Here is a 27,638-nt window from a genome sequence, read left to right as displayed (position 1 = left end):
GAATGTTTCTTGAGGTATACTGCTTACAACTGATGGAAAAATGTTTGATCCTTCGAAAAACATTGCCACCGTTACTAAAAATAAAACATAGGGGTCAGACAGTAGTTTGTAGCATATATCTCCAAAACCGTTAGGATTAGCTAAATTCTGACGTGTGTAAAAGTGTTCAGCGTGATGAGGTCTATTTATGTTCAATTTTTTATTTTATTCCGTCAAGCCTGGGTCCCGCAAACCCTTTCGGGTCAAATGGCCACCCCCTAGGTAATACAAAAACACACTGAACCTAGACCTATGCATTGTACATTATTTTTGTGTATTCTGATTAAAAGTAGACAAAATAAAGCTGACAATGTGTACGTTAAAATCATATTTGTAATTTACTACAAAAGTGTAAGAATATGTGTTTACAGGTGTGAGTAATTTGCCACCATACTGTCAATTACATGTAGCAGAAAAGGCAAAAATGTGGATTTTCGGTATTATTTATTTAAGTATTGTTTTTTTTTTGTTTTTTTTTTTGAAGAATTTCTACAATCATCGTACCTTTAGCATAATGATCTTGAAAGCCTTATTTTCCAAGCTTCGCAATGGTATGCAATTTTAAGATGTCATTTGTCCCGGGAATTCACAGTGAAACTTTGAAAATTACTCTTTTTAACATGTAAAGAAATGAAAACCTTAGAAGTGGTTAGTGAGACCATTAGCTAAATTATGGCATATTTCAGAGTGATGCATAATTTGTTGAAAATTGCCTATCCTGGTCATTATTTTGATTTTCCAATAAAATCAGTGTATTGATATTGGTAATCTAGCTATATTTTACGAGGAGCATTGTGCAAGGTATTTAGAAAAAAACAAACAAGATTTATATCAGTAAAACTGCCTCATAACTTGACATCATCCCTGAAATACCTAACGTCACTGCTTGGGATATTGAAAGTACTCAAATTGTCATACAGCACAAACTAAGAATCACACAATGATGAGACAGGCATATTAATTGTTGAAATCTGTCCCTTTTTCATAATGATCAATTATATTAACTACTACACCTTCTCGTATCATCATAAATATCAAATTGGTATGACAAAGTGCCTAAAATTGTCATTTCAAGTAATTTAGGGAAAATACCACTGAGGGGCATGATATGAAAATGGCAATTTCTTTGTAGTCCCATGCTGTCAGCTAGCAGAAAAGGGCAATCCGGACTCCACTAAAAACCGGGAACATAGACCAGCAGCACCGGTAGGATAAGCGTCCTCTGCTTTTCCAGAAACGGCCGCCGAGTTGCTAATAAAAAGTCAAGTCCGGGGTAGGCGAAAGAGGAAAGGAAAATTATGACACGTTGAACTAATCAGTTTATATGGCGCAGATAGATACACCATAAAGATCCACGAGTTCATGATGACGACCATAAAACTTCTGTAGTGATGACTTCAATCTTATAGCAACATAACCCTGCTCCAGAAACCTATTTGTTAGAATTCTAGCGCGATACAAAATGTCTGCGTGATCTAGGCAAGCTCTGGCATAACGTATGAGTTGTGATATGCAAGTGCTGAAGGGATGTTGCCACAGATGAAAGGAAAGTTGACAATTCTGAATGAAAAGTCATCATGTTTGTCGTAAAAATTGGTCAATAGTTTTCCGTTACCATCGATTTCTAAGTGTAAGTCAAGATGTGAGGCTGACTTCAAAGTGTCTGTAGTATCCTTTATCTCAAGTTCTTTGGGGGTAGATGCGATGTATCAAATCCCACAAATTAGGATTGTTTAAAAGTAATACGTCATTTATATAGCGGAAACTGAGATTAAAGGATCTAGCTAAACAATATACTTTCTTTCGGATCAGATCAGATATAAAGCCAGCCTCATAAAGGTGAAGGAATAAGGTAGGCAAGTAGAGGAACACAATTTTTTTCCCATTGGAATGCCGACCGTTTGTTGCAAAAAGCGTCCACCACACTGGACAAATATGTTGTCGATTTAATATTCAAGCATTTTGTGAACATCTTCCTCTGTATATTTGGAAGATGATTTGGAATTCTTTCTAACAAAGTATGATGAATCTCTACCAAGAACTATATATTTGTATCTAGGTGTACCATCTTTTTTTGAAAAACAACGATGCATAATGTTTTTAAGTCGGGATTTTAATTGAGTGTGTGGAATAGAAGTAATACGGTGTTGAAAAATGTGGATTTTCAGTATTATTTATTCAAGTAAATTGTTTTGAAGAATTTCTTCAATCATCTAATATTAGCATAATGATTTTGAAAGCCTTATTTTCCAAGTTCGCAATGGTGTGCAACTTTAAGATGTCATTTGTCCTGGGAATTCACACTGAAACTTTGAAAATTACTTTTGTAACATGTAAAGTACTGGACACGTTAGAAGTGGTTAGTGAAACCTAAGCCATTTTGGAGGTATTATCCTTTTCCAACATATTTGCTATTTTTAATGTTACTTCTTCAAAAATCTTATCCTCGGACACTACTTGACAGCCCCGTGCAGGTCCGGGTGTTAAAAGAATAGGCCTGCAGCAGCGCTAAGCTTGTCGTATAAGGCGACTAAATAGTGCTCAGAAACCTAGCCGGGGGCTAGGCGCTCTGCCCACAGAGCAACTGGGATGTGTGCCCCAGGTGGTGGAATGGGGTACCCCTGGCGTGTTACATGCTGGGGTTGTCAGGCTATAATACGGAAAACCTGACCGCAAACCATAGTGGTGCACCGTGTTGGGAAAGATGCCACGTTCCTCGCACGTTAGAGAACCCTGCTGTGGTATTCGATAGGAGTAGGAACCTTTGCGCTCCGCCACAGGAGGCTAAATTTCTCTACCTTACCCATCCCCCCTTTTTCCAGTGGCAATCAAAATTTGTCGACCCTATTATCCTTGTGACCCATCTTTTTTTTTTCATTTCATGTTCATTTAATCATCCATTTCATGTTCATCGTCTGAATATAGCTGAAATATTGCTGCTCGGACGTTAAACCCCAACAAACAAACAAACAAACAAACAAACCAATTGAAGCCAAAAGTGGTACAAATGTTCCTTGGGGTATCCTGCAACGTCAATTTGCGTACCTTTTATGTATAGTTTTACATGTCACGAACATCGTAATTAACGTCTATAACCTTTGTCCATAAAGCTGTCTCTAAGGGAGTGGTGATGTCTTAAAAGAAGTCAGAATAGTCATTACTAGTTTACAAACCTTAACTAAGAAATAATAACCACATGCAGGGGAAGCTGGTATATTACTGCACATGAAAAGAACTAAATCTTGGCGAGAAAGTACATAGACTCACATGTTGAACAAATAGATGACCCAGCTTTGTACCTTAATGAAACAGTACTAACAATTACAAGGCATTATCCAACGAAACAGTATAATTCAACAAGACAAAATGTTATACGGTATTGAAAAGCAATTTTAACAAGCAAATTGTAAATACAACTCTCGATTTCAAAGATATCTCACCACATTCTTCTTTTGAACTAGCTAAAGATGATGATAAATGTAGCGAATATTTATTGTGATATTGTGAACTAATAATATTAACATAAAGAAAGTAGTAAAAGGCTTCATTGGAATTATTTAATCAAGAGATTTCAGTAACAATTTAATCACACACCTTTAAAACTATTTCTTGATTATTTTTTATTTTAATATTTTAAACATCTATTTAAAACATAAAATGTTCGTCTTCAGCATGTCGATTATGAGGTTTGTCCTCTTCTGTTTATTCATTACAGATGATAACATGATGTTGAATTGAATGAGAAACAATGATCGTCAGAGCTTTTCGGATTCTGAAATAATGTATATCAAGAAACTTACTCCAATTAGGTTCGCATCGCCGTGAAAGGACAAAAAATAAATTTGAAGATTAATAAATCATGTGTCAAACAAACGGACAAGAAAATCGTTATGTTGTAAATCATAAACCATTTTTCCTATTGTAAATTACTGCATACAATTAAAGTAAATAATTAAAACAAACTGTTACCAGGATGTAATCAACATTAATCTGTTTTTTGGACTTGGTTAATCGTTGAAAGTTCAACTTATTGCGAACATATAACATGGTATGCTGTTGCATGTATGTTACCAAAATAAGTTCATTATTTAGTTAAGGTCTATTTGTTTAATATTTGTTAACATGGTTTTGCGTTCTTTAATTTTATTTGAGTTGAGTTATGCCATATTAGAAACATTTCTCAAATCATGTGTAAATACAGCTCTGTGAAACAAATAACTATTGGGAAATTATTAATTACTTCATTTGTATTTTGAACTCGAAATACTTTACCGAAGTAAAAGGTAGTTTAAGTGCAATAAACTCTTAAAATGGTACCATAGTCACAAAACATAAACTTATCACTAACCATCCGCTATTGTAATCATCTCATCATCATCCTCTGTACTAGAATTTTTTCCAGCGTCTATATTAATGCTTTTTCTTTGAACGTAACTTCGTACTAACAGAAGAATTATTGGAATGAATAAACTTGTAATAATCCCTCCAACTACGGTTATAACTATGTTGACGTCGACACCCGTACCTTAAAAACAGATATAAGCTGGTAATGGACCGGGAATAAAGAGCAAAAGGAATATTAGTTTTCTTGCATTGAATTGAATAATTTTGTTTCTTTTCAATCAAAATTTTGCTGCACGGTTTAAAATCAAATATTAAACAATATGAACAATACAGAGTACATACAAAATATAAATTTCTCGTTGCAAAAAGAAATAGGACACAAATCCTATCCAAAAAACTTTACGACCCGATTCTTATTCATATTTGTTCAATTTGACTGGTTCAATAATTTAAATTTACTCTTTTCTTTACTGTTGTACTCGCACAGACTTGCTCTTTGCTTCTTAACACTAAAAGATTTCCAGTGAAACTTTTCACGTAATCCAGACAAGAAAACATGTTTTCACTACATTTCTTGCATTCGATGGTAGATACATTTCTCAATTTTGCATCCAAAGTTAATGTTCAGCAAAGCAGAAATGCCCTAAGTAGTTCCGATTGACAGGTCGATATTATTACCTTGCTTGACTGTCTACGCGAGTTTTCAGTATTTTTAAACATACTGTAGACAGTCAAGTAGACTTTACGAAGTTGTTGTGTTTGTCTTATATCCAGAGCTTTTGAAAAAAAGTTTTGTATCTCCGTAAAAACACGAAATATTGTTGAATAATAATTGTCCATCACATCCTATATTTTAAGTTACTGGTCCGATTGGTCACTAAAGCTCAATTTGAATGTCGAGAGTTTAAAAGTATGTGATTTTGTTAAGTATAGTGTTTCCAACCTGTTTGTGTTGCAGGAAGTAAAAGTCTTGAGAAATAATTAACGTCACTTTCGATATTTCTTGCAGTAAGAACAATTGAAAAACGATCAAGTAAAGAAGTTACCAATACAATTATTTCACTGTATTGCCATACCTTTTTTTGTGGGTTGTTTATGTTGTTGGTCGCTTCCATTTGATTTTAGGTTCTTTACGACATTCGTATCACAGTTGCAGTTAGGATTGTTACAGTCACAGTCATTGACAACGGAATACCGTTTATTGGTGTCTGTCATTGGAGTAGGCGATGAATTACGGTTCACACAAGACGTGTCTAAATTTAAAAAAAAGGCTAACTGGAAAAATTCACAACTAACTTTTATGGATTTTCCAACAACAACACGTGTTACCCCGAAATTAAATGTGGAAATAAGATGATTATTTCGGAAGTCTACAAATATTGAGTAAATTTGACATGTGCACATGGTGAATACACACTTGAATTACACTCCAGAAACGGTAAGCAGCTGAAATCAAATTTGCTATTTGATGAAACATGTTGAAATAAATGTTTGACAAATAAAAATGAGTCAGAATGTTACTCGAGTTCTTAAATATTAACAACATAACAAACGAGTTTAATACAGTTGATATCCTACCGGTCCGCACATAGTCCGTGTTGCTCGTTTACTTTCGTTTTTGTTTTGTTTTGTTTCGGCCATATGTCTTGGTCGATATGTCTTTTAAGTGCTCAATAAAACATGATATCGCATGCACTGAACTGCCATAATTGTATAATATTCAGCTGTCCAAGAAGTGTGTAAAAAGAACAAATCATAAAGAAAACACAGAGAAAAAATGTGCAGAGACACATGCAATAACAAACCCTGTAAGAGAAACACATTTTTGAATTCAAAACAACAATAACAACTCTAATAAAAGAAATTGCTATTTTTCCAAAGAAGAAGTTGCAATTAGTTATATTTGTTGGCAGTCAAAATTTTTGTTTTTGACATACTTTTCTATAAAAATGAATTGAATCAACAAGAACTGTTCTATACGTTTTAACATTTATTGGTTAAATTTAAAAGATGCTCTGAAATTTAAAAAAAACAACATTATTGGGCAATATTGTTGACGAATAACTCCCTGATAGTGATACTAAAGACCACACCTAATAACGGTACCTTTTCTATCATGTGGTATTTTGGTTTTTATAAAGCTGAGGAACAAGGACGGCAAAGCCTTTGTGTACTGCTCTTTCGTCGAAGTTACTGACATTCGCACAACAACAGCAAAGGGTGGATCGCTTGTGCACAGAGCGTGTGGTCCTTTGTTACTGGAACATGTGTAGTCGTACTGCATGAAAGCCTAAACAACAAAAGGTAATTCTATGGATTGGATTGTTAAGATAGAATATACAGATCTTAAATGTAATATGTTGTGAGCAAGTGCATTGATTATAGAAGCGTACACTGTGCACGTCGGGCTAAAAAAAATCTTGAATTCATGGAAGAGTTCAGGACAAGTTTCATGATACTTCATCTTATATCTCCGCTGTTCCACTTATGAGGTTAATGAACATCAAGTGGAACAGTGGAAAAATGAGCTCAACCTATTCCTAAACTTTTCCATGAATCATTGTTTGAAGTGGAAAAAGAGAAGGAATGCAATGAAGACGAACGTCCATTTTCAATTATGAAAATTTACACTTATATATTCCCATTTATTGATCCGAAAAGTGTCACTTTTAACATTTGCCCAAAATTTCCATTATAAGGATATTTGTGCATCATATCAAACCCTTTCCGGTACAACTGATAACTAGCAATGGGAACCATCTCGTGTTTTTTTTTTCACACGTACTCATACTTTGCTGTTGAACTCACTTTGTGCTCTCTATAAAGTTATCCTTTACACCTTAAAACACCCCCCATTCTTTATTCCTCATCATTCTTATTCCCATTCTATATAGAAACCTCATTGCATTTTTATCATATCATTACTTTATAAACGTTAATATTTTAAGTAAATTGAACTTTTGATTTTAAATCAGTAAAATTGTTTTTGCATACAAAAAAGGAAAAAAAATATGATCCCCAACCTATATGAAAATCTATATCCACATCCATTTCATAGGAACATCAAGTTCAGATACTGCAGCTTTGCAGAAATTCCAATAATGGTAATGATGATTGCCTTTCCTATCTTCAGATATGCTTCAATTTGAATTATGCAATCTGACAAGGCTAGTTAGGTTCTCGAACAACAAGTGGAATAGCGGAGAAACATTCGTAAGTATCATGAAAATTCTCCTGAACTTTTCAATGGATATTTTGTATTATCAGAAAAAAAACGAGAAAGTAATGCATTGAAAACGCTTTTACAATTTCATATATGAAAATTAAAGCTTATAATAAATCCATTCATTGAATCCGATAAGTTTCATCTATTGCTGCAGAATCCTTTCCGCTTTGATGACTATTACTGGGACCATTTAGAATGGTTTTTTTTTCATGTACACATAGGTTGCTGTTGGGATCACTTTGCGCTTGCTATAAAGCAAAAATTACCTTTCCACTGTCGTTTAAGACGGTGTTTCTTAGTGGAAAATCGATTTAAAATGATTATTTAACATTTGTTTTTGTTTCATAAAAGTTATAATGGAAAAATTATTAAAGTGGTATATGGCAGCCATAGATTAATATAATATATAATATATATATAATTTAAAGTAGATTATACATATTACTGGAAGTACTTGCAAAATAACAAAGAAGTATTCTAAATGAGTCAAATATTTAAAAATATTGTTTGAAATAAAACTGTATGTATGGTAAAATTACAAACAATTAAGAAGATTTATTTAAGGGGGTAAATGGCGGGGAAATATGTTATAGGAATTATATCTTGTTTGTATCTCCGTAAAAACACGAAATATTGTTGAATAATAATTGTCCATCACATCCTATATTTTAAGTTACTGGTCCGATTGGTCACTAAAGCTCAATTTGAATGTCGAGAGTTTAAAAGTATGTGATTTTGTTAAGTATAGTGTTTCCAACCTGTTTGTGTTGCAGGAAGTAAAAGTCTTGAGAAATAATTAACGTCACTTTCGATATTTCTTGCAGTAAGAACAATTGAAAAACGATCAAGTAAAGAAGTTACCAATACAATTATTTCACTGTATTGCCATACCTTTTTTGTGGGTTGTTTATGTTGTTGGTCGCTTCCATTTGATTTTAGGTTCTTTACGACATTCGTATCACAGTTGCAGTATGTCGTAAAAATTGGTCGATAGTTTTCCGTTACCATCGATTTCTAAGTGTAGGTCAAGATATGAGGCTGACTTCAAAGTGTCTGTAGTATCCTTTATCTCAAGTTGTTTGGGGGTAGATGCGATGTACCAAATCCCAAAAATTAGGATTGTTTAAAAGTAATACGTCATTTATATAGCGGAAACTGAGATTAAAGGATCTAGCTAAACAATATTCTTTCTTTCGGATCAGATCAGATATAAAGCCAGCCTCATAAAGGTGTAGGAATAGGTAGGCAAGTAGAGGAACACAATTTTTTCCCATTGGAATGCCGACCGTTTGTTGCAAAAAGCGTCCACCACACTAGACAAATATGTTGTCGATTAAATATTCAAGCATTTTGTGAACATCTTCCTCTGTATATTTGGAAGATGATTTGGAATTCTTACTAACAAAGTATGATGTTCTTGTTCCGAAATTTATCGACAACTTATATTAGATGTCGACAGCACAATTTTAACGTACAGAATAATTTCAACACTAAAATGTATTATTTCTACCATTGTTTTACTGAAAGAGTATGACCAAACACGATATAAAATCATCAAAACGAACGTCTAAATTTACGTAGATAGATATATTACCTTTTTATCGCGTTTAAATATTTCTTTCTCAGTAATGCCAACAGAGTAAGTCTGAACCCTCATATTACTTTCATAATCACAAGGAATTTCGATATTAGTTAGAACTACACAAGTGTCTGTCAATCTCTCATCAACAATGAAAGCCACAACACAAGGTGGATCAATTGAATAACCATCTCCTTTAAGCTCGAGTGTTGAGTTCATTGACATGTAAAATGTTCCAGTACAAAGACTATCATTGGTAGAGCGCCCAATGTGCTGTGAGGAATCTACAAACGTTTGATGTTTATAAAGTATCATTTTATCTTAATACAAGCAGACAACAAGTGGTTTATGCATAATTTTGCACAAAATATGTTTGCTGAAAACCATTCAACATGACTAAAATAACATTTTTGACTGCTCATGGTAGGGATCTTACATAACACACCATTCCATTAAATATCAAAAATATTATACATGTAGTCATGTTGCACCATTTTATGTAGAACTGTGCTAAATAAAGTACGAACAATTTATGTATCTTATCAAATGTAATATATTAAGAAAGCAAAAGTTACCATGAGATGTTATCAAAGAATGTAATCCAGGGACAAAGACCAGACATGGAAAACAGACATACACAACAAAGAAAATAAAGTAACTAAAATCATACATACAAAGTAACAAAAGCAAATGAGCAACTCGGACTGAACTAAAACTGGGAGCATATATTATAGATAGAGCTAACACGCCATGGCTTTGTAATATTACTTAAATTACAATTATGATTATACAATACTAGTACCACATTAGTTTTTGTGTTGTCGTTTTTTGTTTGTTTGTTTGTTTGTTTTTATGTTTGTTGGTTTTGTTTTTGTTTTTTTTGGGGGGGAGGGGAGGGTAACATATTTCGCGTCTTTTTTTTATTGATTTGATTTCCGCATAATGTAGTTTTCGCGACTATAATTTTCCATATATACCTGAATAAGGAGGAATATCTCTTACATCCTTTCGGGGTAATCTTTTTCAGGCTCTGTGGTTTCAGTGAATATTGCCAAAGTAAATTTTTGCAAGAAAAAAATCGCGTATAAGGTAATTAAAAAGTTTAGTATAATCATAAGAAAGGAATAGTTGAGTCGTTCAAGGTAATTATATCTGAAATACTTTGACGCTAAACTTAAAAATTATGTTGACAGATTGACTATGTGAATACACACTAGAATCACGCCACACAAGACGCTTGATACTCTTAATCGAAAGATGAAGATAAGGGATTCGTTTAAACATGTGAGATTTGATATATATCTGACAAATAAAATGAAAACAAAGAGTATATGCATTAAGGTAATTCCTCGTGTGTAAAGTCAAATCGTTATATCTTACGTATAGCTATAGATATATACCATAGATGACGTATTATTATTTACTTTCAATTAAACAAAAATTGTGATCAATCGTTTTTTACAGTAGTATAGCGAGTATTTTCTGTCAAATTTAATTCAGTGTAACTACAATCTTGCTGTCGGAGCAAATGGGATCCGCCTAAGAGGTTCAAGTATCGGAGCACATGGGATCCGCCTAAGAGGTTCAAGTATCGGAGCACATGGGATCCGCCTAAGAGGTTCAAGTGACGGAGCACATGGGATCACTAAACAGGCTCAAGTGTCGGAGCACATGGGATCGCCTAAGAGATTGTGTTGTCTTCTGTATAAACTTAGATTACGTTTCTGTTGAACAGTTTATGTTTTATCTATTTTCCCATTGGTGCCCTCATGTATTTATTATTACTAGTATGTTTTGTATTTTGTATTTATATATATATTTTTTTGTTCACATATTTCCCAGCGTTGGAACCTTCGATATTATATATTTTTCCTTAGCTTCTAATTCTTCAAGGTAACTCACCGTGTCTGACCCTTAACGCGGGTTGTACGGTTCAAACACATGATTCATGGTTTTTCTAACGCCGGTGTTTGTTAATTTACCGTCATTTGCGAAGAAAAAGTGGGTAGCGTCAGTATGTTACTCTGATATGAATATTGAATATTTATGCATCGAATGCTCATACATGTATTTAAAATTTCATGGTTTTACGAATTTGGGAACATTTATGGAGAATATGAGAACTCTGCAGACCAAATGATGACCTAAGGAATGGCCAATACAGTTGTTTTTCGCGAATGGTTGAGACATATTTTCCTCTGTAGACTAACAACTTTTTAAGGTTTATCGTTCAAGCACCGAATGCTCATATTGTTATATAGGTTACCTATATTAATCATTAATATCTAAGGAATTTACTATACTCTAGATCTACACATTTTTTTAATTGTTAAAACGATATAAGTTCAATAATGTGTTACCTGCATTGACAGTATGTCCTTTAACTGCATTGTTTATTAGGTGATTCAATAATGACAATCTTAACAAGGTCAACTGAAAAACAGTTTAAAACGTTATTGTTATGAATATATGTATGCCCGTCATGCACCAAGGTTATCAGTAATAAATTGTACCCATTATAAAATTTTACAGAATACTCAGATAGTTTCAATGTATTAAGTACTTCTAATATAGAAAAAAAATCTACTTCCGATTTTATACTTTTTATAATTTCAAATATGATCAGACCATTTCCGTATCAGTGTATTATCATAATTGTTATTTTTTTAAGATCCACGTAAGTGTCACGGTTCATCTTGCTTTCTATACAATACACACACACACACACACACACACACACACACACACACATTGTTTCTAAATAAGCATCTGCCAAAGTAACGATATTTGGTTAACAACTTTAGGGTTGGGTCGATACTACGCTTACCAAATTCAGACATCTGTCAAGCAACTTCTTGTTTACCGATTTAGTTCACGGTTTCAAGTAGTGTTTATTTTTGACAACATTTTGGTTGAAATAAAATGTCATATCTCTTTATTATTTTGACACAACAGTTAAATTGTTCTGCATACTATGGGGTAGAATTGCAGAATTAGGCCTCTACAATTTTTATCTGACCGTATATATATATAATGCATTCACTAAAGTACTAAAGACGGGTTGCGTAGTAATACTTGATGGCATTGGTACACATACTTCTTGTTCAACTAATAAATATTAAATATCAAAGATATGAAAATGTCCCTTACGAGTTATCCATCTTAGGAAAGGTATTTATTTCTCTTTACTCTATGCATAAGACTTTTTAAAATACATTTGAGATACAATCGCTCATTTCAAACAAGTCTACAAGTCCTTTTACATGTTTGGTTTGATTCTTTCCTGTTGAGTGTGAAAAATAGTTCATAAAATATCATATTGCATTTCGCAAAATTAAAACTTTAAATTGCTATTCATTACATTTTTAATGTTGATGATATTTATATTAATCTATGTACTATACAGCACATTTTGCAAACTTCTTCCTTTAATAGATTGTAACTAACTACGCAGGTTACGAAACAAGAAAACTGTAAACCAATGCCTATTCAAGGTATACCAACATTCCATCCTTCGTTCATTATATAGGCCGAGTCGTCAAATAGGGGGTTGTTGTCCTCTTAGCATGAAATCGAATTTCACGATATCATATACCAATATAAAGCTTGTGTCAAATAAACAAGTGGCTTAGTAGTCTGATAGATTCCTGACCAAAAAGTGAAGGATTGAAAACGTTAGAATATTAATGTCCAATCCGAATTGAGTGTATATCATCAAAAAGGGCATTTACTATACTCTTCATGGCAGCAATGAGTTTTACAGCAAAACATTTACTGTAGAAATTTAATTTAATAAAATCCAAGTATAATAAAAATGTTCTAGTTATCAGTAAATCTATCAATGATAATAGTTTTTTTCAAAGTTTGTAAAACAATTGCATCAATCCTAACATAGAACAGAGTTGGTCAAAAGACAATCAAAAAGATTTAAATGCTTGGCACTTCAAAGTTTTATTGACAAAAAATGATTAAACAGGAAAAATTATATATAGGTATATGCAAAAGCCCACCGATTTGACAATATAATTTCATTCAAATATGCTTTCTCCGTTCCATTTGAAAATACCATTATTTGATCTCTGCACCAGTGGATTTGCTCAGAAAGTTTTCAATCGGCTGATAGAAAAAATAAGGTTTTTAACAGAGTAATCTGCCCTTGAAATGTTCTTCTCCAGTGCAAACTCTTCTCCGAATAGTTAAATTATAACATCCCTTCAGCACCTGCGTATGGAGTTTTCGTATCACGACTCATACGTTATGCCAGAGCTTTTTGTATTGCGCTATGACTTCTTACAGTTATGCTTCTGTAACAGAATTATGTTGGTACAAGATTGAAGTCATCACTATATTTTTATGGTCGTCATCATGAAATCGTGGATCGTTACGGTGTATCCATCTGCACCTTAAAACTGATTTTCCTTATTCGTCTACCCTGGACTTGACTTTTAATGAGCAACTCGGCGGGTGTTTCTAGAATAGCCGAGGACGCTAACCTACCGGTGCAGCTGGTCCATGCTCCCAGTTGTTTTAGTGGAGTCCGTGTGGCTTTTTTACTTTTGTTACTTTGTATGTATTATTTTGGTTATTTCATGTTCATTGTTGTGTGTGTCTGTTTCCATGTCTGGTCATTGTACTTGGATAACGTTTTTGTTGATTTCCGCTGGAATCTTGGTTCTCTTGATAACTCTTTGACTCGTATTTCAGGCATATTCTTAAATAAGTAAAATGTAAAAAGTATTTTGAGTGCTGTAACAACAGGATAATATTAGTCTTAAATATTTTGTTGTATTAGCTCCTCGGAGGGACCACTATTTGACTACAAAAGATGCCAAACCGTTTTATATACTGCAGATTATACACTCACGTATCCGTCACACATTTGAATGAACAATCCACGAGTTCATGATGACGACCTTATAAATTCTGTTATGATGACTTCAATCTTGTAGCAATATAACCCTGTTCCAGGAGCCTAATTGAAACAGGTCTAGTGTGATTCAAAGAGTTTGCGTAGTTACGACAAGCTCTGGCATAACGTATGAGTTGTAATATGAAAACTCCATATGCAGGTGCTGAAGGGATGTTGCCACATATGAAAGGAAAGTCGACAATTCTGAATGAAAAGTCATCACGTTTGTTTTAAAGTTTAGACTGTAGTTTTCCTTTACCATCGATCTCTAAATGTAGGTCAAGGTATGAGACTGACTTCAAAGTGTCTGTTATATCCTTTATCTCAATTTTTTTGGGGTAGACTCGATTTATCAATTTCTCGAAACTATAATTGTTTAACGATAATACGTCATCTATAAAGCGGAAACAGAGATTGAAGGATTTAGCTAAATGATGTTCCTCCTCTTGATCAGATCAGCTATAAAGGAAACATCGTAGAGTGAAGGAATGGGTCAGCAAGTAGAGGAGTACAATTTGCTTTAAGTTGAATGCCGACCCGTGTTAAAACCATGGACAAATTTGTTGTCGATAAAAAATTCCAGCATTTTAAAAACATCTTCTTCGGTATATTTGGAAAATTATTCAAAATTATTAAAATCATAGGTTTTAACGCTATCGTATTGTGATAATAATCTTGAATTGAGGATTTCTAGACGATCTTTCGAATTTTTCAGTATTAACAGTGAATTAATACCACTACGGAAGTAACAAGCGTCTTGGTAGAACTGGAGACCCTCTTTGATAGCTGTTAGTATAGATGTTAAAAGTTTTGAAAGAGTTTTGGTGGTACATTTTGCGGATCCAGCTATGTAGTGTTGTTTGTATGGATTCTAGTGGAGTTTAGGAATCGATTGCACAGACGGTAGATCCCAATCGTCGTCTTTGGTAGAGAAACCAAAGCGGATAGCACAAATTTATGGTTTTTCCACTATCTCTTCTTTTGAGAGTGTGGTGACAGTATAGGTATTATTACAGCTACTATTTTCCACGTCTACATCCCATAATAAACATTGGGTGTAATACGTATTGCAGACAAAAAACAATGTTGTTTTGGGCTTTGTCTGCCGGTCTTTAATAATCAAAGCGAGACATGAATAAGGTTTTTCAATAAGATGCCTTTCGATGTCGGTTTTCAAGATTATTATAAAATCAACGTCGTTTGTCAGTACGATGTTAACATGGGCATCATATTCAATGTACATACAAATTGATTGTACTTTTATTGTGAATGAAGGAGAATTAAACCTAAATAAGAATGCATGAAACATACTTGGTGTTTAGTTTTATATATATTCAAAAAAGAATGATGTGGTATAATTGACAAGGAGGAAGTCATCCACAAAATGTAAAGCAATGAACATTTAAACTTCTACGAGTCAGCACATGGTCTTCAACGATCGGCAAAACCCATACCATAAAGCAAGCTGTGTTTTGATACTAGCAAGTGTTAACAAAAGTATATTGCTATTATATATATTGACTAAGGTTTAAATCTTATCTTAAAAATTCATTTGCAGAATGATATCACAATGATGTAATTAAAGTACTGCATACTAATTCACTGCTTCATGACAAAGGAACTTTATTTTGTGCGGTTTCTATGGATAATTTCACTTTCCATTGATTACTCTTTCAGTCATTTCTTCAAGATAAATTCAAGACTACTGATTAAACAATTTTGCATCCAGAATAAAATACAATTATGAATTTTGCTATAATTTTACGACGAAAGTTTGTTTTGTTTATTTTTTTGGTGATAATAAAGAGTAACACATGATTGGCTTCTTTAATTGCAAAGCTAAATTATATTTATAATAGTTTTGTGTGTGCATCTTATCAAATATAAAGAAAAAAATGAACCAATTCCTGCTTCCTTGTTATCCAGAAGGAGGATACATGTGGTTATGCTATAGTTGTCGCAAAAGTCTTAAAAAATGAACCAATAAAATGGACAACAATACCATCTGGATTTGCAAGTCAAATATTCAATCAGCGACTTGTTTTGGTACCTAAGTCTGAAAACCCTGATGACGGTGCCTTAGGCACCGAACAAGTCTAGACTTGCAAATTCTGTTGGTGTTGCTGTCCATTTTTTGGTTCATTATCAAATATATTATCAAATGGTGGTGACCTGTAGAAGTTTAAATGTAATTGTTCAATGCTTGGCATTTGGTGGATGACTATCTCATTAGCAATCATACCACATCACCTATTGTTATATTTTCACTCTAACAAAATACGTATTTTTTATGCCGTCTTTAACAGAAAAGAAAAAAATATCGGAGTGGTGATATGTGATTCAGAGTTAAATATGACACATATTTATTTTTTTCTGGAGAACAAAAAAACAATAATAAAACATTTATGATGATGTAGATTGTAGATTTATTTTTATCATTAATTAATATTACTGAATGGAAAGTTCATTCGTTAAAGATTTTTTTTAACTTTCCTATGCAGCAAGTTTTCAAAATTTGACACCTTATTAGATACGAATTTAATACTTATTTCCGATCAAAACGTGGAATGCTTATTGATATTAATATACATACATTAATTTTAATTTTAAAAAATATAGAACATCCAACTTACTGTAAAAATCATGACGTCCCTTTTCATAAATTCACTATAAAGTAATAAAAATTCACAATACCTAACCTTTTAAAACCTATTTAGATGTATATCTAGTTTCTAATTACTTGGAATAGAAAAGTGCAAGATATCCCACATATCTATTACAAAAATTAAAGTTTGATAAAACTTATAAATTTTGCAACCTGCAATGATGTTTAAGAAGTTTTTGATATTTGACCTCAGAGATATTCATTTTATTTTTTGTCCATGTTTCAGATTACGTCATGTCATGCATAAAACTATTGTTGTTCTCAGATGTTATCCTCTTTGTTGTTTGCAGTGGATGGGTTGTGTAAAGTAGAAATAATTGCATCACCCAAGGTGCAATGCAAGAAATTTTTCACAGGACAACACCGGGACCACACAACATTAACACACAAAGAACACCTGAACATCCCCCCCCCAAACAAACAAAAAATAAAATAAAAATAAAAACTGGAAAGTTCACTTAAAAAAGCAAACAAACCAGTGTTTAAGTTGTGTTTCCGAAAGGGTTAGCGGTCGTTGCTTCTGATATGATACCAGTCGTCCTGTCCGTTAAAATGGAAAGACATTTTTCCATAGTCAGAAGTCAGTGGTCATAGTAAATTGACCCGTCAGTATTTCCAAATGTCACGATGTTTACTGTATTGTGATTGTGAATGATGGATTGAATAATTTCGGGGATTTGATACATCTCATTTACCCCAAAGAACTTGAGATAAAGGATACTACAGACACCGTGAAGTCAGCCTCATATCTTGACCTACACTTAGAAATCGATGGTAAAGGAAAACTATTGACCAACCTTTACGACAAACGTGACGACTTTTCATTCAAAATTTTCAACTTTCCTTTCATCTGTGGCAATATCTCTTCCGCACCTGCGTGTGGAATATTCATATCACAACTCATACGTTATGCCAGAGCTTGCCGAACTACGCAGACTTTTTGTACCGCGCCAGAACTCTAACAAATAAGCTTTCTGGAACCGGTTTATGTTGCTACAAGATTTATGTCATCACTACAGAAGTTTTATGGTCCTCATCATGAAATCGTGGATCGTTATGGTGTATCCATCTGCAGCATTAAAACTGATTTATTCAACTAGTCATAGTTTTCCTTTCCTCGTTTGTCTAGTCTTTGTCCCTGGAGTGCATTTGTTTTTACCGCTATAACCTTGGTTCCCTTAATTACGCTTTACAAATTTAGAACAAAAAATAAATAAATTAAGTTATAAATCGATATATATATATTTATATATAGAATACATTTGTACTTGATTACTTAAAATAAAACCAAAATCTAAACAATTCATAATTTAATATAATCGTAAGCATAAATAATAGTAATTATAACATTGTAAGGTAACTTAAGTGTGCATACAAACAGGATTTAAAAAGGCAAGTTTTCAACGTTAAGATATCTATCTTCAATACGTATGTAACTTGAAATTCGAGATTATAAGAAAATTAATACCATCCCATAAATTAGGTAGAAGAAGGTTACCATTTTTGTGTATCTTTAATTTAAAGGCAAATGGAGAAAGTTAATGCAATCAAAATGACATATCATGTTTATAAATTGTTAGAGTAATCAAGGGAACCAAAATTCTACTGGAAATCAAAAGAATGTAATCCAGGGACAAAGACCAGACAAACACAACAAAGGACATAAATTAACCAAAATAATACAACGAAAATGAGCAACCCGTTGGCAAAATCCGCGACCAAAACATAGTGTTTTAGATAAATTTTAAAATTGCATAATTCACCTCTTTACTAAACGCTATTAAATTGCTATTACTGCATATTTTGCACTGACATTGAGGACAGAAATTAAGACAAAATTACAAAGTTAAGATTAATTATCCCTTATGTCATTTTGATAAAAATTCTACAGGAACTGCCGTACTTGGTGTCCTCATTGTTGGATTCAGATATTATTTAGGCTTAAATAATTAAATAATTAGTATACAAATAAGAAATTTCCGAAAGTATGTTGAAATTTTGATAAAATGATAGTTCTGAAACTAGTATTATTTAACCTACCCCTTTATAAAATGACAACTTTACATGTGTCAGATTTCAATATATAAGATGCACGTAATTAATGAAATCAAAACAAAAGTCAATCACTTACAATAAATCAAAAGCTTTGTTCTTTTGTTGTTCAAACCAAACATCTTTTATTTCCTACTGATACCAGAGAAGGAAATTTTGTTTTTTATTTTATTTTCTCCTTTCCTCTTTCGTTTTATAAGCAACTCGGTAGGTGTTTCTAGAAAAGCGAAGGAGAACTCTTATCCTACTTGGTCAATGTCTCCATGAGTCCGAGTTGCTCATTTCGTTTTGTTTCATTTTACATGTTTGTTTGGTTATTTCATATTTTTCTGCGTGTGTGTGTGCGTCTGTTTCCCCTGTCTGGTCTTGGTTTTCTTGATTACGTACATTTTTATTTTACCTTTATTATGTAAATGTTACTCAGTTTGCAAGTTAGGACTTTGCAATATAGGCATTTTGGTTTCTTTATAATGTACAAAGTCTAAATGGTGCCTATCAAGTCATATTTGAGTGTTTCCTCTAGTATTTACATGAACTGACTTTCTAGATTTACGTGTCAACATATACTTCTTTATGCTACCTCATAACCTGAGACGGGGCAATCTGTAAAGAGATTCATTCGTGTATTATTTATTTTTAGCAGGTAAGATGGCTCACTTTTTTATTGTTGTTAATGTTGATCACAGAAGTGATTTTCCGATTTTCAAGATACATGTACATATAAAAATATTCAAAAGTGCGTGATACAAGTTGACCCACTATGCTTCATTGATCAAGTGGTGTATTTTATAGATACACAAGGCCTCATAGTCAAGTGGTGTATTTTATATACCCACAATGCCTCACTGATCAGGTGGTGTTTTTTATAGACCCTTAAGGCATCATAGTCAAGTTGTGAATTTTATAGACCCATAAGGCCTCATAGTCAAGTGGTGAATTTTATAGACCAACAATGCATTAATTGATCAAGTGGTGTATTTTAACGATTCTGACCATTGCACAGTCCCTAATGAATTTAAGCAATTTTCCATATTGCGTATTATACAATACCCTATATATGTCCAAGTCCCCAATGATTATACAATACCCTATAAATGTCCAAGTCCCCAATGTTTTTTGAAATGATTTTGAACGCTTTACTAGACCCTAATTATTAAAAAAAATCTTCATTGTACATGTCAAAAATTGAATGATTTTCTATTATTATATTAAACTGTTTTTGATATTGCAACAAACCTAAATTAAATAAAACGATTTCCAACATTATACAAATTCCTAATTATTTAAAACTATTTCCAACATTATACAAATTCCTAATTATATAAAACTATTTTCAACGTTGTACAAATCTCTAAAAACAAACAACAAAAACAAAAACAAACAAAAGCAGAAAAAAAAAAAGAAAACACAAAAACAAAAACACGGCAATTCAAATTGCACTAGTTGTTACATTGTTCAGTCCCAAATTTAATCAAACCTATTTACAGCTACTGATAATTCAAAAACATTTCAACCACCTTCTGTTCTTCTGTGGTATATGATAAGATTAAAATCATTGAAGTAAAACATTACATTATAATAAAAAAGGAAATTTGAAGAAAGAATTTATAAAAAGACAAAAATGAAAGCATAGTTTAAAATAAATTGCAGTATTGCAGTATATGAACTTTCTGCCTTACTTCCTTTTTCATAGATGTATATTTTATTGACTACAGCAGTACATAGTTTTATCATAAGTTCTTCAATTAATGATTTTCTGATTCTATTTTGATAATACAACATATACTTGTTTGACGCTAGCACAGCATAAACCTATGTATTTGATAAAAGTAATTAATTTATCAATGTGAACTAAAGGTGATTAATTGTGACTCGTTAAAACAACTTCATGAAATGTTACGACTACTTCAAATGCAGTGTACATTTGTATTGTACAAACGTGTGTGTAACGTTTATTTCGTCTCTGAATTTAAATGTGTGGAAAAGGTAGATAAACCAAATATTTACTGTGTCATTTCAATAAACCACAATATTTACTGTCATATTAAATAATTATTTTAATGCTGGGGTTAAGCATTTTGTGTCACGTCAAAAATTCGATGAAATTTGAATAGTGTCATCTTCTCGTGTTTTTTTTTCTATCAAATACGTGCAGGTAAAATAAACACCCAAGTTCGATTTACAAAACACCCCCCCCCCAAAAAAAAAAAAAAGAAAGAAAAAAAATTAAATAATAACTACTTACCAAATAATTTATCAAATGTTACAAGTCATTTATTAAATAAGAACTTGGGTTAACTTACTTTTTATATTTTACTTCTTAAAAAAAGTCGTATTAATCTTGCATTGTATATTGGCGATTATCTCATTGTTTAATGGTACTTCTGATCCGCACACTATATTCTTCACCTGTTGGTCCTTGATCGGAATAAAACTACTGTAATGGTTTGAAAAGGTACTACTTATAACAAATAGGCTTCTGGAACAGGGTTATGTTGCTACTAATTGATGTCATCACTACAGAAGTTTTATGGTCGTCATCATGAACTCGTGGATCTTTATGGTGTATCCATCTGCACCATGAAAACTGATTTATTCAACGGGTCATAGTTTTCATTTGTCTACCCCGGACTTGACTTTTTATGAGCAACTCGGCGGGTGTTTCTAGAAAAACAGAGGACGCTTACCCTACCGGTGCACCTGGTCCATGCTCCCAGTTTTTAGTAGAGTCCGAATTGCTCATTTGCTTTTGTTACTTTGTATGTATGATTTTAGTTACTTTATGTTCTTTGTTGTGTATGTCTGTTTTCCATGTCTGATATTTGTCCCTGGATTGCATTCTTTTGATTACCGCTATAACCTTTGTTCCCTTGATTACTCTTTTAATAGCTTAAAAGCATAAAAATAGATGAAAACAAATTACGTCAGTGTCTTTTTATAGCTACTTGTAATAGCGTTATCTTCTCAAGTTTAAATAGTAGGATGTGATTATTGAGATCTAAAGTGTTTCATAAGAATTGTTTATGGTTTGTTTATTTAAATTATTTTTTTTATTTCTACATGTTTTAGTAAAAAAAAAGATTATTACAAATTATGAAGTTTAATGGTTTATTATAACAAACCGAAAGTATAATGTTGACAGATCATTACAACTACTGTTGAGTCTGGATTTTGTTTTTATGTACTTTCAGTTTGTTTTGCAAGTCTTCTTTTAGTTTCAATGTCGTATATGTTTCCACTAAATGATAATGTTATAAACTGCAAAACCTTTTTAGTGCCAACTATCCATCCGATCAAAACGAAATTTCCTGTTTTACTTCTGTTTTGTCGTATATATGGCTTGTTTTAGTTTCATTTATATTTAGATGTACGACAATATTTGGCAGAACTGATACTTTTAATTTAGTATTATAATTGCCATCTTCACTCCAAATTCTTTTATTGCTTTAAATCAAAATTTTTGATAAATTAAAGTTAAGTATTTTCTATTGTCCACATAACTCAAAATTCGTGTTTCAGCAAGAGAACAATTTGGGTAACATATCAATGTGAACTTTTTTAATCCTTTACCTTTTGTTTGATCATTTTTCATCTTATTTCATAACTTTTTGAAGTTTATATCCAATGGGTGCGGAACAGTGTCAACCAGTGAAATTTGTTGCTGGAATATATTTAGGAACTACTTATAGTGGATATGCCTTCTCTACGGCAGAGCAGTACAAAAAGAACAAGTTAGACATAACCCATAACCCGAATTGGCACCATGGATCGTCATATAAGGCACCTACATCAATTCTTCTACAGTTGAATGGAGATTTTGTCTCATTTGGCATTGAAGCAGAGAAACAATATGAAAGACTTTTATTGGAAAAAAAAAACGATATGAACTACAAATTCTTTAGAAGATTTAAAATGGAACTATATGACAAAAAGGTATCATGCAATAATATGATAAATAGGAAATCGAGATTATTCAAACTTTTCATCTCGATTAAGAGAAGCTGATCGACATATATTATGTATAAATACTTGAATGTTCTCCTGTCACAAACGAAACAAACTTTATGATGAATTTGTGTATTTAAGGTTACATTCCATCTTTATATTCCAAACAGAACTTTCAATAACCAAGGCCACTTCAGTCACGAGAGTGTTTACTTGCTTTTGATATTTTATTTTGTCCTTATAAAATGAACGTCGTTTTTATTCGTCAAATTTGTCTTTAATGTGTAATTCACAGTCATGAGGACAATTTTAGTCATTCATCTTACATTTTCTTTTCTTTGGCAATTTAAATGGTTGTTTCTTGGAAACCAGAGCACGATTGGTATCTAATGGTCTGGTTTTGTTTCATGCGGCCAGATTTTCTCATGTCTGGATTGTTTAATTGTGTTCATTTGTTGTGTTTGTGTTTTTGTTTTTTGTTTGTTTGTTTGTTTGGTTTTTTTTGGTTATCGATTTTTGTTTTTGTTTGTTTTTTGTCATACTTTGCGTGCTGACCTAAAGGAGGGCGTGCAAAGGATCCTTACCCATAATAGGAAATTTAGTTGAGTATTAGGAAAATCATTCAACTTCACTTCAGACCCGCCTCCCCTCACACAAACAATTTATATGTTTGTTTCTGTATCCTCCTTGCTTAATCTACGGCCCTTGCTCAAACAACGGTCCCTATTTCCATCTACGATTCCTTGTTTAATATACAGTTCCTTGTTAAACATACGGTCCCTTGTTCAATGTACGGTCCCTTGTTTAATCTACGGTCCCTTTGTTAATCCACGGTACCTTATTCAATCTACGGTTCCTTTTTCAATCTACGGTACCTTATTCCGGCTATGGTCCCTTGTTCAACCTACAGTCCCATTTTCAATCTACGGTCCCTTGTTCAATCTATAGTCCCTCGTTCAATCTACAGTCCCTCGATCAATCTACAATCCCTTGATCTATATATTGTCCCTTGTTCAATCTACGATCCCTTGCTCAATCTACAGTACCTTGTTCAATCTACAGTCCCTCGATCAATCTACAATCCCTTGATCTATATATTGTCCCTTGTTCAATCTACGATCCCTTGCTCAATCTACAGTCCCTTGTTCAATCTATGGTCACTTGTTTAATCTGTCGCTGTAGTTCTCATTGATTTCAAATTGAGTTTTTACATGAAACGAATTATTGTTCAAACCGGTTACAAACACATGCTATTAACTCTGTTGTCATGTTTGTTTTTAATAAATAATTTAAATACTATGTTAGATTCATGAGAACACAAAGATCAAAGATATCCAGGGTAAAGAACATCGAGCCATTGACGTTTTCATCAAATCTGTCATTTTTCTGAGAGATCACTGCTTACAAAAGCTGAAGGACCAGGGACATACACCGACTGACGATGAAGTAAAATGGTGCCTGTCTGTTCCTGCTATTTGGTCGGATGAAGCAAAATTTTTCATGCGAAAAGTTTGCGAACAGGTAAACATATTTGACGTAAAAGGTCAAGTGTTATTTGCTAAAAGACTAACACCATGATTCTAATTAGCCATTCCACAAGTCTACCTTGTTCAATGACAAATTTCAAAAATGGACATTCTTCATTTAGATTATCTAAAGTACCTACTTCTACATTAGCAACGTGTTCATTTTTTTTTTGCTACCTTTTATCTTATAGTCAGGTATTCCGAGGCGCAGACTGCAGATAGTGTTAGAGCCCGAGGTGGCCTCGCTGTATTGTCAAACCTGGTACTCTGAGGAACACAAAAGTAGCCAAAACCTCTTTCAACCAGGGACGAAATGTCTTGTTATAGATATGGGAGGTAGTTCATCATATTTTAAATTATTCGAACTAGCAAAGAAGATCGATTATTCAAAGAGTAAATATAGTGAGGATGAAGTATGAAACCTATGAAAACCAAACAAACAAGCAAACAAACAAAAAATACAAAAACAAAAACAAATTACAAAAACAAAAAAAAACAAAAAAAATTATTAACGTGATTTATACATCATGGACGCAGAAACAAAGTAGTCGATGTTGCTTTTAATTTTACCGATCAAAAGTTTATTTTGGATTATAAATATTTATTACCTGGCTTAAAATTTACTATGTCACGCGTAGGTTTTCAAAAAATGCCGTTAGAATGTAAAAGAAGACAATTTTTAAGATAACAAAAATATAGAATCACTTGAACATTTTAAACTATTAACAAACAAATAAACATTTGTTATTTTACATTTTCTTGAAGTTATTACTTCAACATTTTTATTTCATGCTGCTAAAAAAATTACCGGTGCATTAATTAAACATGTTCCCTATCAAAAACACATTAGCTTCCTTCCTTTGCGTGGCAAAAGTTAAAAGTAATATTATAGACAAAAAACTCGGAGTCACCCAAAAACCTAGATCATGAAGGTTAATCGTCTATTTTCGTGTTAGAAATTATCCTTTTTTTTGGTATTTTAAATTTAGAAAAGATCTTGATTGATACTAAAAAATAAAATGATTAACAGACATAAGGAAAACAAAAAAAAATACAAGATTAATACTTCAATGGAAGGAACAGCGAATAAGCAAAAAAACAAATTAACAGGTATTTTAATCTCTCACTTCATTTATCTTTCTATTGATATATTTTATTTTGTTATTAGAAAAAAAAACGGAATCGCGTGCTTTTTGAAAAATTGTCTGTTCTAAAAAAAAGTCTAATTCTCTTCAATTATCTTTGACTTAAATAGGTGGTACCGTGGACATTTGTGGACACGAAATCCAAGAAAAAGGAATGTTTCGACAGATCTGTAAAGCTAGTGGCAATGATTGTGGAGGAGTTGCTGTTGACAAAGCATTCATGCGTGTGTTGGAAAATATCCTTGGTCATGATAGATATAATGAGTTCAAAAATGTTAATACAAAACCATACATGACAATATTGAAAAATTTTGAAACAGAAAAGAGGAATATCAGCGAAGCAACCTGTCAGATTACTATAGATTTACCCATCCTATCTCTAAATAAAATAAGCAGGGATGGGGACTTTGAGCAAATGGTCAGGGCTTCCGATTATAAAGATATCGAACTGGTCGATGAAACCATGATAATAGGCAAGAGCATGATTGATTCCTTGTACCCAGACGCATTAGATAAACTCATTTCAACCGTAGAAGGGGTTCTTCAAAACAAAGATTGTCAAGATATAAATATACTTCTGCATGTAGGGGGGTTTTCTGAGAGCGCAATTGTCAGGGCAGCAATTAAAAATGCTTTCCCGAAAATGACATCTATTATTCCGTCAAATCCTTCGTTGGCAATTTTGAATGGATGCGTCATTTACGGTCACCAGCCAGATGTCGTGACTTCACGAGTGACTCGATTTGCGTATGGGCGAAAAATAAAACCACTTTTCAACAGTAGAGTACATGAAGAAGCTAAAAAAGTACAAATAGATAGCTCTTCGAGATGCGATGGAGTTTTTGAACTACTTGTGAGGACAGATACAGCTGTTCCAGTTTCAAAAACTATTTCAAAATCATACCACACCGTTGCCAAGAATCAGAATAAAATTCACGTTGCCTTGTACAAATCTCCGAATAACGAGACGAAGTATGTTGATGAAGTGGAATGCTTCAAGATCGGTGAGTGCTGGATCGACGTTCCAAATCCATCTAATCAACGTAGAGTTGTAGACGTCGACTTTGTGTTCGGAGAAACTGAAATCTTTGTGAAAGCCACCGACCGGACAACAAATAGAATATCTACAGAAACGTTTAACCTAGAGTAATATGATGAGCAATTTGGTTTTGCATTTTTCAAATATTACGCGGTGACATACTTTCTTTGAAAAAAATAGCTGACAGATGAATAGATTAGTTATGTTTTTATCATGTAACTTTTGGAATTAAAAAAAATTGTTTGTTGGGGTTTAACGTCCAAGCAGCAATATTTCAGCTATATTCAGACAATGAACATGAAATGGATGATAAAATGAACATGAAATGAAAAAAGGGATGGGTCACAAGGATAATAGGGTCGAAAATTTTGATTGCCACTGGAAAAAGGGGGGATGGGTAAGGTTGGGCAATTTAGCCTTCTGTGGCGGAGCGCAAAGGTTCCTACTCCTATCGAATGCCACAGCGGGGTTCTTTAACGTGCGAGGAACGTGGCATCTTTCCAAACACGGTGCACCACTATGGTTTGCGGTCAGGTTTTCCGTATTATAGCCTGACAACCCCAGCATATAACACGCCAGGGGTACCCCATTCCACCACCTGGGGCACACATCCCAGTTGCTCTGTGGGCAGAGCGCCTAGCCCCCGGCTAGGTTTCTGAGCATTATTTAGTCGCCTTATACGACAAGCTTAGCGCTGCTGCAGGCCTATTCTTTTAACACTCGGACCTGCACGGGGCTTAAAAGAAAAAAAATTAAGTCCTAACACAAGTACCAATACTTTGCTTGGTGATTGTATTTTGTGTAATTCATTGTTAAGTGATTCACCAGAGGTCTTCTCGGTTTAACAAAACAATGATATATGACGAATGATTAGTAAAACTAGTGATTTCTACCTCAGAATGTTATTGATATTGTTTAAATGGTACTATGCACTCTCAAAGTTACGTATTTTATCGTCGTTCAAAAGTTCTGAGAATGAATATTTGGAACTATATAACTGCTAGTATATGTGTAAACAATCATGCAATAACAAACCAAAATAACACATACAAAAAACAAAAATAAATAATCCACTCGTACTCAACTAAAATTCCAAGCCCGGACCTGGTGCACCGGTATGGTAAGCGGCCTCTGCTTTTCTAGGAACACATCAAGAGTTGCTCATATAA

General features: G+C 33.1%; 2 protein-coding genes across 2 annotated transcripts; one reads left to right on the top strand and one right to left on the bottom strand.

Moving 5' to 3' along the window:
• Positions 1 to 358: 358 nt before the first annotated feature.
• LOC148618087 (uncharacterized) lies at positions 359 to 16,789 on the bottom strand. Its single transcript, XM_088585955.1, has 7 exons — positions 16,731 to 16,789; positions 11,549 to 11,621; positions 9,204 to 9,472; positions 6,490 to 6,673; positions 5,460 to 5,636; positions 4,388 to 4,564; positions 359 to 3,811 (listed from the first exon to the last, which is right to left on the bottom strand). Exons 1-7 carry the CDS (start codon positions 16,755 to 16,757, stop codon positions 3,795 to 3,797), a joined length of 924 nt encoding a protein of 307 aa, XP_088442081.1. The 5' UTR covers positions 16,758 to 16,789; the 3' UTR covers positions 359 to 3,794.
• A 4,963-nt stretch (positions 16,790 to 21,752) lies between these two features.
• Positions 21,753 to 26,725, top strand: LOC148618086 (heat shock 70 kDa protein 12B-like). Its single transcript, XM_088585954.1, has 5 exons — positions 21,753 to 21,840; positions 22,429 to 22,747; positions 24,065 to 24,280; positions 24,477 to 24,621; positions 25,541 to 26,725. Exons 2-5 carry the CDS (start codon positions 22,439 to 22,441, stop codon positions 26,578 to 26,580), a joined length of 1,710 nt encoding a protein of 569 aa, XP_088442080.1. The 5' UTR covers positions 21,753 to 21,840; positions 22,429 to 22,438; the 3' UTR covers positions 26,581 to 26,725.
• Positions 26,726 to 27,638: the final 913 nt, after the last annotated feature.

Source organism: Perna viridis, chromosome 5 (genome assembly GCF_037379345.1).
Source record: "Perna viridis isolate PV_CMFRI_1.1 ecotype Kerala chromosome 5, ASM3737934v1, whole genome shotgun sequence".
Lineage (NCBI taxonomy): Eukaryota > Metazoa > Mollusca > Bivalvia > Mytilida > Mytilidae > Perna > Perna viridis.
This window is presented reverse-complemented; position numbering and strand designations above follow the sequence as displayed.